The sequence below is a fragment of the Melanostigma gelatinosum genome (assembly GCF_949748355.1).
Source record: "Melanostigma gelatinosum genome assembly, chromosome: 23".
NCBI classification, from domain to species: Eukaryota; Metazoa; Chordata; class Actinopteri; order Perciformes; family Zoarcidae; genus Melanostigma; species Melanostigma gelatinosum.
This window is the reverse complement of record NC_136656.1, coordinates 7,141,270-7,152,256: the sequence shown is the minus strand read 5'-3', so window position 1 is coordinate 7,152,256 and position 10,987 is coordinate 7,141,270. Positions and strand designations below refer to the sequence as shown.

General features: G+C 43.2%; 2 protein-coding genes across 2 annotated transcripts; one reads left to right on the top strand and one right to left on the bottom strand.

Moving 5' to 3' along the window:
* The first annotated feature begins 2,815 nt into the window (after nucleotides 1-2,815).
* Nucleotides 2,816-7,283, top strand: LOC306796275 (claudin domain-containing protein 1-like). The gene is made up of 4 exons (XM_079295127.1): nucleotides 2,816-3,565; nucleotides 3,781-3,888; nucleotides 4,857-4,994; nucleotides 5,836-7,283. Exons 1-4 carry the CDS (start codon nucleotides 3,280-3,282, stop codon nucleotides 6,054-6,056), a joined length of 753 nt encoding a protein of 250 aa, XP_079151253.1. The 5' UTR covers nucleotides 2,816-3,279; the 3' UTR covers nucleotides 6,057-7,283.
* Nucleotides 7,284-7,386: 103 nt separating this feature from the next.
* LOC306796710 (N-acyl-aromatic-L-amino acid amidohydrolase (carboxylate-forming) B-like) lies at nucleotides 7,387-10,021 on the bottom strand (the record flags this gene model as incomplete). The annotated part of the gene is made up of 6 exons (XM_079295777.1): nucleotides 7,387-7,629; nucleotides 8,829-8,941; nucleotides 9,055-9,162; nucleotides 9,247-9,340; nucleotides 9,496-9,691; nucleotides 9,768-10,021. 6 exons carry the CDS (start codon nucleotides 10,019-10,021, stop codon nucleotides 7,387-7,389), a joined length of 1,008 nt encoding a protein of 335 aa, XP_079151903.1.
* Between the last annotated feature and the right edge of the window lie 966 nt (nucleotides 10,022-10,987).

The following is a 10,987-nucleotide window of genomic DNA, read 5'->3' as shown; positions in this document are numbered from 1 at the left end:
CTGGGAGGGGTGCAAAGTTTACTTTGCCTATGAGATTCTTCTATCTATTCAAACACCACATCAGACAGCCTAAAAGACACATTGTTATTTAATCAGCTGAAAGTCAACACCAGCATCAACCATTGCTCCTTTTCGGAAATAGCTCTCACAAATAAGAAGCATTTTAAAAGACAGTTATGTTGTGAAAGACTTACATTAAGATAATCTTTACCATAAATCTCCTTTGAAACTTGCCATTCACTCATTATTTCCAAAGTTCTCATTTTGAAATTGACAAAAACGCCACTTCTGTTATCTTAGAGTCACGCCTAAACACACTTTATAGGAGCAAAGAATCTTGCAGTGGTCATTAAAACCTCTTAAGCACGACGCCCCCGAATTTGGGGGCTCTCGGGGGGAGGGGGGCTCATAAGTAGCGTCCAGAAATTGCTCATTTTGATAGCCAGAAGTGTACATGTGTAACGTTATATTTCATTTTCCGGACGTATGGGCAACACGATCATATAAGTCACCTTTTACACACTCCAAACACAACTATATACTACTCATATAAGCATCTAGAAAATGTGTGATAAAAGGACAAAACCCTGGCCAGAAATCTGCGTTATGTGTGCTTTAAATCCATATTTGCGCCACTTAGCTCGGAGCTAGCGGGCTAATCCGTACATCAATTATCATTAGCATGCGACACAGAAATCATAACTACCTTCGTTTTTTCTCTCCGTTGAACCAGTATAAAGCTGTCAGTGGACAAGGGTATCATGGCGCTGGTCTTCAGCCAAAAAAATCCATGGTTCTTTGTGACGTTTTATGAAATATTAGTACAAAAACATCGAAAATAATCCATTTTAGCGGTACCGTCATGGAGGCCAAGTGCTTCCTGTTTACTTCCGAGCTGTTTCCTGTGGAAGGGGGGGGTCAACCCACCTCAAGCCAGGGGTCAGACTTTCGGCCAATAGAATTTTACGCTCGAGGATAAGCGGCACTTCTTGCAACGTTACTCGCTGAAAGTTCTGTCAATCAACACCAAATTCTACACCCGCCTTCCTGAGGCTCAATGACTGAGATCGACCAATCATAGGAGGAGCTGGAGCCCAATACACACACATGAACTGAAAAAATCCTATGGATGACAGCCAGAAACATACTCTGATGATGTTATGAATCTCAAAATGCTCAAAGGACCAAAATTCCAAAATGATTCGGAATCTCAAAATGATTCCTAACAGCTGTATTTGGATGTATTGAATAATATGAGTGATAAAAAAGTGAAATATATAGTTATATAGTATATAAAAGTACAATGTAAGAGCTGCAACAGCAGGTTCGAAAATTATGACCTTGCGTGACCTCTCTGTACTATAGCCTCTTATTCTTCACTTCATCCCACTTTAACCTTTATTCAGCAACTACTGATCAGTTGTGCAATGATTTAGGAGAGTTTTAGGGAGCTGCTGCATTATTTCAAAAACACAATATCAATAAAAGTGCTTTTTTTCAGGCGAACCTGAATATTTTCAATTTGATCTGTGTAATGTCTTCATTTACTATATTAACCAGCAACATATACACAATATTACCCACTGAATAATCTCCCCAGTGTTGCACTGAACAATCTCCCCAGTGTTGTGATCTGATTATAGCCTCAAAAATTATTAAAATAGACCTTGTAGTTACAGAACTGTGGTCTCCTTAGTATGGGTATGCTATTTTCGAGCAGAGGCCTACAAATAGGGCTAGTGTTTAAGAGAAGAAATAAAAGTGCAGATGACTTTCACAAAATGAACAAAAGAATCAATTTGGGGGTTTTAGCAAACTGGTGGAATTCTGCAGTCAAATATCACACATGAGGGTTTTAATTGCCTGAAAGTAGTTTTAAAATGGAATATAATTCATTTGACATTTTTGAACCAGCATCTAGAGCTTTGTGTTGGGAAATGCTATTTATATGAAATAAAATTCATTATTTGAATAAAAATACTGCATTTTAGAGTTGTTTATTTTGGTGTTGCGGTCAGGGTTTTCTGAGGTTGGATGGGAAGTAATTGGAGCTTGGCCTTTTAAAATCCTGGCTATATCCCTGCATAGTGTATTGAATAAGGGGGTGCTTTATTGCTTATTAATTCAGCTTTTTATTTGCGGGATGAAGAAATTAACATTTCTTTACAAAATGTTGTCTTGCTTTCTGTCACCTTCAAGGTTAGATAGTTTGACCAAGACTCTTGAATGAATGATGAAATTACAGTAAATATATTGATATTCAAATTCCTTTAATTGCCACAAATAGCTCACACGCTACAAATTGTTTTTAAAAACCGCCAATACAGCTGAACAAAAGCCAATTAATTAGAGAGTTGGTCGATTTGGATCATCTTTAAGTGATTTTTTTCACGTAAAGAGGCCCAAAATGTTCAGGTTCTGGGCTTAAATCAGAAAACATACTTCTTTACTTTGTCTTATAGTGCCAGCTATTCGGTTACTTTGTTTAAAACTTTTGTCGGGATAAATAAAGCATATATAGTGGTCACCATGGGCTCTGGGAGTTTATGATGGGCCTTTTTGACCAAAGGATTAAGCGACCGAAATATTCATTGCATCTAGTTGTTGCAGCCCTATGAATATTAAATTCATTATAATTTCTTTGAATACTTTTATTTTCTATTATGATAATGCTACTGTGTTGCTCATCTCGCTCCCAAAACTCCTCTCAGTAACGTTTACGGAAAAAAGAAAGAAAAAAAGATACCGCTCATCAGCGGAACCGGAAGAGGAAAACGCATGGATTAGTGTGGATTAGAACTCTTATCATCTCGGATGCACCCGACTTTACGCTGCCGTCCAAAATAGACCCATGCAATTTGCATTTCCATGCTGGAATAACGTAGCCCATCCTTTAATACAGGCCCGTTTTTGTGTCTTTGGTGAAGAACGGGGGCTGTTGTCCCGGACTAACGTTAGTGTTTTACTCGCAGCGTCAAGCCACCCACCATCTGTGGAAGTGGGACACGGGAACAGATGGCGCATCCAAGCCGGCCTGCAGGGCTGCTGACGCGGACTATTAGGACAGCACTGGAAACGAATATCGGTCAATAAAAGGAACGGTTGTCTTTAGCTGTTACACAGGGTATTCCGCTGACTTGACCACGATCAGTGACTTGTCTAAGAGTGTGCGTGTGACCGAAAGCAATTACAGAATTGACCAAATTGATGAGTGACGACTCGACTCGACCACTGGCGTCAACTTAATCCCTTTTGGACGTGTCTCTGGCTCGGTGAACAATGGTTGACAACCGCTACGCTACAGCTCTGGTCATCGCCTGCGTGCTGAGCGTGCTGGCCACCGTGTATCTGTCGGTGGCCATCGGGACGCAGCACTGGTACCAGTACAGCAGCCCCGCCGTGCGCGGAGAGGCCAACGTGTCCGAGCTGCGCTCACTGTACGAGGAGTTCATGGACGGGGAGTTCGATGAGAAAACCTACAGCGACACCTTGTTTCGCCTCAACGGGACCGTGGGCCTCTGGTGGCGGTGTGTGCTCGTTTCTACCAACTGGCACAAAGAGCGAGGTACGTCAGCCGCCCTAACCTGCTAAAGGGCAGTTTGCATTACACAGATGAGTCACGTCACAGCAGAACTGCTCTCAACTATGAGCCCCACCTTGTCTCAGGGAGATGCCACCAGGTGTGGCGCATTCCCCGAATTCATTCGCGCCACTTCGTGCATCTTTTATGTATTGTCAGTACATGACATGCGTATGCTGTAAATAAATAACCTCTTTCAGATGCCAGGATGATGCTGGAGTGTCGAAGCTTCACTCTCTCTCAGCAGTTCACTCCCAAGTATAAAGAACCAGGCAACCACAACAGCGGAGAGGACATGCTGCGCACCTGTAAGTTCAGTCACAAACACCCTGATTAAAACTTGATTACAATCATAATATACGTACAGGTGCATACATGACATTTGACCTCTTCATTTCACCTGAAATAAGGCAAGGCAAGGTAGGTTTATTTGTATAGCACATTTCAACAACAAGGTAATTCAAAGTGCTTCACATAAAACCAGTAAAAGCATCAAAACATAAGGCAAAAGAAAAGGAGATTTAAAAAACTGTAAGAAATAAAATACAGTAGTAAAATGCAGAAATGCAGGAAATTGATTAATATATTCATTGAACGTGGTTCAATTAAAGGCAGCAGCAAACAGAAAAGTCTTCAATCTTGATTTAAATGAGCTGAGGGTCTCAGCAGACCTGCAGCTTTCTGGGACTTTGTTCCAGATATGTGGAGCAGAAAAACTGAACGCTGCTTCTCCATGTTTAGTTCTGACTCTGGGAACAGAAAGTAGACCGGTCCCAGACGACCTGAGGGGTCGGGATGGTTCATAAGGTAGCAGCAGATCAGAGATGTATTTTGGCCCTAAACCATTCAGTGCTTTGTAAACCAACAGCAGGATTTTAAAGTTAATTCTTTGTTGGACAGGAAGCCAGTGCAAAGACCTCAGAACTGGAGTGATGTGATCCACCCTCCTGGTCTTAGTGAGGACTCGAGCTGCAGCGTTCTGAATCAGCTGCAGCTTTCTGACGGACTTTTTACAGAGACCTGTAAACACACCGTTACAGTCGTCCAGTCTGCTGAAGATAAACGCGTGGACAAGTTAATAAGCGTTTAGGAACAGTGGGCTGAATGTTATAAATTGCAATGAGCTGTAAAAACTAAATTCAGCCTCTTCACTGCATAGTGCATTCATTATGACCAATATGCCCCGTCAGGGCTGGTTCCTCACATAAGGTGAATAAATGAAGACCTTAGTGACACAGACTAATACATGTTTGCGTGTTTGTGCATGTCTGCATAGATTTGTGGAGGAGCCAGTTTCTGCTGCCACTGGTGTCCCTGGGTCTGGTGGTGTTGGCAGGCCTGAGTGGGTTCTGTGCCTGCCTCTGCCGAAGCCTCACCCCCACACTTGGCATTGGAATACTTCACCTACTGGCTGGTAAGACCTGTTCAGCTACATGAAAACCTAGTAACTGGCAGTTTGCTTCGTACGAATCACCCAAATGGTTAATTAAGCTTGGGGGGGGGGGGGGGGGGGGGGCCTACCTGCCACAGAAAACAGAGTTTTTAATCCTCCCTGGTATTTGCGCTTGAACTGATGTTTAAGGTATTGGTCTTTAAGTTGGAGTCATAGGGGCTATGCGTTTTCCGAATTGAACACATGGCCAAAGTAATACATTCAGGCATTAACATACAGCAAATCAAAATGTTATGAATTGCCGATAATACATTTTGACGACATAATGCTAACTTGCTAACTTGCCGATGATGTTAGTTAATTGTTCACTAACGTTCTAGCTAACATTTACCAATTAGCAATCAGCACAAAGTACATATTAGGCTGATGGGAATGTTGTAGGTATTTCGTAATAAACCAAAGTATTAGATCAATTCAACTCTTTACCTAAGGATGGCACCAGCGAAGAAGTCATAGGATCACAAAGTCAGTAGGATTCATCCTCAGGGGACCATGAATGTCTGTACAAACTTTAATGGCAACTCATCTGATAGTAGTTGAGATTTTTCAGTCTGGACCCGACAGACAATCCCATCCCTCAATCCATGCAGCTATTGTTGCTAAAAAATAATCACTGGGCCCCATAATGTCAAATTCCACAACTAAGCAATAAAGTTGTGTGCGCAGACTATACTGTATGTTGCAATATACCTGGTGCATCTGTGGCAGATGCTTTGATAATCAGCTTCAAAGAGTGTGTGTGTCTTTCTGATCACAATTTTGGTTTTATTGCAATTTTTTATTTTTATTTTGTGCCCTGCAGGCCTCTGCACCTTAGCCACAGTGTGCTGCTACCTGGCTGGGATGGACTTGCTCCACAGGGTGTCGATGCTGCCTGATAAGGTGGACGGCTCTCTGGGCTGGTCCCTCTACTTGGCCCTCATTTCCTCGCCGCTCCACATGATGGCCGCTGCGCTGCTAGTGTGGGCGGCACGCAGTCACAGTCAGAACTACTACCGCATGAGCGCCTACCGGGTGGCATAGGCTGAGATTCGGCTCCGGACCTCTGCCCCTGTTTTAGATTCTATACCCTCCTCTGTCACCAAGACGCATTTCAGAATAATCTCGCAATCAAATTGACAGAGTTTCAAGACACGACACTTCAATCGGTACAACAACAATTGTGTCAGTGTTTACCCTGCTGTGACATGTCACAATGGTTGCTGTGAAAAGGGACTATTGTGTACAGTAGTACGTGATATGTACTAGAACAACATTGGGTACGGAATTGGCAGACAGCATTTGTTCCTCAGTCTATTGGCATGTCTGTCTACACCCAAGACTCACATTGATTGGGTGTGGTGACATTTCCCCTTTGTTGCACTTGATCCATGTTGTCTGACAGTAAGACAAAAACCTTTTACACATCCACAAGATAGTTTATTATGACTGGTTTGCAGTTGCGTCTAGCGACGACTAGTCTCTGTGTCGATTGTTTTGTTATTAAAAGAGTTTGGTCTCTTTTGTTTCGTTTATTTATTCACGGCCATTATGAAGGTCAGATTGTGTTTATGTTTATAATTAGTTTACTCAATGAACTGTTTTCTGTTCGCAAGCATTTGTTTTTTACATTCTGACTGATTTTGTAGGCTTTTGCAGGAAAGCTCAAAAGATTTTTCAACATTTCATGTTTGGTTGTTTCGTTACATGCTCTGATACATTGGTTTCCTTTTGTGAATTCAGTTGTTTGTTATGTATTTGTTTGTTTTAATTAAAAAAATGTGTTGCCACCATTTCAATTCAACAGCATTTAAGGGAAACAGTGTTTCCCTGTTGGGCATTATGAATGTAAATTGAAGGCCATATTGCGATGAACTACAGTATTACTTTGCACTTAAATTATTTTTAACATATCCTGAATATTGCTGTCGTGGTCAGTTGTGAATTTCTATTTTTTTGAAAATACTAGTGTTCCAAAAATAAACTAATTTTAGAAAAAAGAATAATACCCTGTTAACTATATGTTTGCAGATATATCAAATTTTTTTTTAACTAAAGAAATGTGTGGTCTGATGGGTCTCATGATTAATCGGATTGTATTTTGCATAATTCAACCCTTTAATTCAAGAAATTGTTCCATCCCTGTAGCGTAACTATAACATCCAATGTCCATGTATGACTGCTTTTGTGAATCTACAGTGAATGTGTTGTTCACACTCCAGTTGTGAGCTGAAACGGTTAATAATTGTACACTTAAGTATCATGTGTGAGTGTGCCAATCAACTGCTGTTATTTCAATAAAAGCTTTTTTGTAAAAAATGTATTTCACGGTCACATCAGTCTCATCATATCGGGTGTGTTTTATAGTCCATCCTCACTCTTCCTCTGATGCAAATTCCTGCGCGGCCGCTTGTCGTTCCTGCTCTGTCTGCACCCGGATGGCGGGAATCATCACGCGCCTTTTTCTCGCCAGCGACAGAGCGATGCCCTTCTCGTAATAAGCACATTCATTGATGAAGAAAGGATAAAGGGGTTCATTTCCTTTGTACCGCAGCGTTTCCCCCGAGAAAGTCTGGAACAGCGGGTCTTTGGGGTGAAGCAGGCAGAAATCTCGGTCCTGTGTGGAGGGGACAGTCAATTAGGTTGATTGCTAACGAGCAACACCTGTGAGATTTAGCAATCTCCACTTCTATATGTGGGGTGTTAAAGCGGCTGGGCAGCAAACTATAGGTCCCTACGAGCTGTTTACTGTAGTTGTTGGAGCAGTGGTCACAAAAGCGGTCTGTTTTAAAAGGTCAACATTTTAGGAAAGTAGCTAGATGAGAAGTCAGATATATACGGGAGGCCACTCTCATAGTATATGGATGCTAAATGTGACGCTAGAAGCTCAGAGTTTTCTGTTTGGTGCCTGTTTAAATCCAGAGTTGGCTGGTTGTTTGTCATGATTAAAAGTCATTCACCTGCAGTGACACCACATACTGAACAACCCTTAAAACCACGAGGTGGAGTTCACAACGGTTATTCACGTCAGTCCCCGACAACAAAGTACTATTCTACTTTAAACTTAACCCACCTGTTCCCTATTCCTGTTTTGTGCTGATATTGCAAAACACCAGCTGCAGTGTGATCAACACATCACTGTCACATTTATCCTTTTTCTTAACCCTTTCCGTCCCTTTAGCCTGTGAGATCTTTCAAGGTTTATAACCTCAATAATCCAAACTTTTAAAATAAGAATTGCATTTAGTTTTCGACGCAGAAATGGATATAGGCCAACTGTATATTTTTACAGCAAGCTGTCTCACACCTCTTAAAATCGGGGAGGCCTCGCGAACCGCAGGTTGGGAGCCAGTGGGTTACCCTTTAAGGTTTATTCAGGTCACAGACACATGAGTGATTTCTGACTCATTTTCTGGCATCTTCAACTCATAATCTAAATTTAGAGCTGATAATTACAGTTGCTGGTATGAAGGCATGTTTTATGACTGTGATCGAGGCCCCACCCAGTGTTCTGATCAGTGTTTACACCGATTCAAATTCCACCACGCACGCACGCACGCACACACACGGCATTTCCATTGTTAAATAATTGCATCACCTGCCACAAAGCACACAATGGATGTTGTTTTTCTCAAGTCAAAAGGCTCCGTTTATTTTGTTTGGCTGTCGTGTAGTGTTAGGTTGTGTATATTCATAGTGTTGGCCTTGTTATTTTTTCCACTCCCTGGTCGATTCAAACCCATATAATTAAGCTGACATTCAAATCTGCCGAAGGACAATGAAGCTTGAAGGTACAATTAGGTTTCCCGACTGTACCTGGAGCTGAGGATGAATGGCGGCCGTGATGTTGTGCGTCTCACTGTCTCTTGGGTAGTCGATGTGTTTAACCATGGTGAACACATCCACGCACTCTCCTTCAAAAACAGTGCCTGAAAACAAAAGGAGGGTTTAAAACGAGACCAAAAAGGGCTTAAAAGACGCACACAAGTTTGCATGACTTGTGGCATTTTGGAGTTGCGCAGCAAAAATGCTCAAATTGTACCTGAGTTGAAGAAACAAACCCAATCGAGCATGTGCTGCACGCCATCTTTCATTGCCGAATAGATGTTTGACCTCACCACACTGTGGGGCTGGGGGCCGATCTCCATGGCTTTTAGATGACAAATATCACAGATCATCAAGCATAGCGGTTGCTTTTGATAAACTAGCGTTATTGTAAATGTGAAAAACTCACCAAAGCCATGCTTCCCCACTGAATCCAGGGAGTATGACTCTTTATTGGAGACTTCAAAATGAATGTACCTCATTGGTATATCTGGCATCTTCCTCTGAAAATGACAAGTCGCTCTTCAACTTTAGATTCCATCGGCATTACCGATCTCAGTTCTTTGTTCCATTTAAGTGTACCCAAATCTGTAAAGTTCCTCAGACATGCAAGGGTGAACTGATTTGACTTGAGTGAGTCGGAACACGTTGCGCTGACCTGCAGGTGTCTGAATATGTGCAGGCAGATCCAGTCGCAGTCGGAGTACGCGATGAGGCACAGGCCCATGTTGGCCGTGGTGTTGTGGAGGTCGCAAACAAGATCCACTGCCGCAGAACTCCCTTTGGGGCCCAGCGTGGCGTTCAGCTCCCGGGATCTGATCAGCTCGTAGGGGACGTCGCCTGATGTGGGACCACTGGGAGACAGAGAAACAATCAGATCATCGTCGCCACGACAGTAACCGCGAGCAGCGTCGCCTCTCCTCGCCTTACTTGAGGGTGGCGTGAGTGAAGCAGCGGTTGAGGTCGGTGTCGACGTATCTGCGGCACTGCTGCACGGCCCGGGGGTTCGACAGCACCATCAGCACCGACAGAGGCTCTTCCTCCTCATCCTCCTCCATCACTTCCTTCTTCACCTTCAGCAGCTCTCTCACCAAGTACACCCCAGACAGCTCATTGCCATGGGTGCCGCCGCACACGGCGACCCGGGACAACCTTGGCAAACACACCACCTCGTCCACCTCCATCTGAGCGAGAGCAGGCAGATACACAGTGGAAAAAGTGCAAGGATTTTTGCAGCAAGACGTTTATCTTGTGATCCTCTATTGCTGAATATTCTGCATCTAGTTTTGAGCGGCACTCGCACAGATTGCTGTTGTATTTTCTCTGCATGTACGCTGCTTTTATTCCGCATGCATCAATATCAAATGCCGTAAGATGACACGTGCATTTTTGATTTCCCTGGTTTCACTCAGTGGGAGGTATACCTTACTCCAGTGTTGATGTCACTGGGCACATTGTAGACTACAACAACTGCAACACAAAGCGGAGACATTGATTTTTGAAACCTTACCTCGCCGTTCGGGCTCGCTGGAAACTGTCAAGGGGCAGTTCCGGCTTTACTGTACTCTAAAGCCGCACTGAGATTGAAAGTCTATTTGAAGTCTCTTGACTCGAGGTAAAACAGGGTTAACGGCCAGCTCCACATTCACCAACAAGAGGTGAAATGAATGAAGAGGATTCGTGCTGTCCATCTTACCCAGTCTACCCTCTCTCTTCCCTCTCTCGTTTACCCTCTCCCACCCTCTCATGCAGTTTCACTGATTCAGCATTCCCATCCCTCCCTCTGTACAGGCCGTATAGCTGCCTGTTATGCAAACTCTCACCGCCTCTCTACCACCTCTTGTCCACTGCACTGCACTATACTCTATGGTAGGCAGGGTGTGTCCTGAGTGCGATGTGGTGCACCCCCCCCCCCCAATTCTCTCTGCCCCATGTATAGGATGGTAGGTTCCAGTCTACCTTTCAGAGATATATATTGGCTAAAAATAAATCTGCTGGCATGACACGGCAGGAGAGGCGCCTGTGATGTTTCCAGTGAAAGAAACCGCTCCTCTCACAGGGACAATAAACACGGATCCAATCTTAAACTGTAAATACAAGTTTGGATGCTGAAGAACTAGGATTAGTAGGTTTAATCTTGTTTTAATACC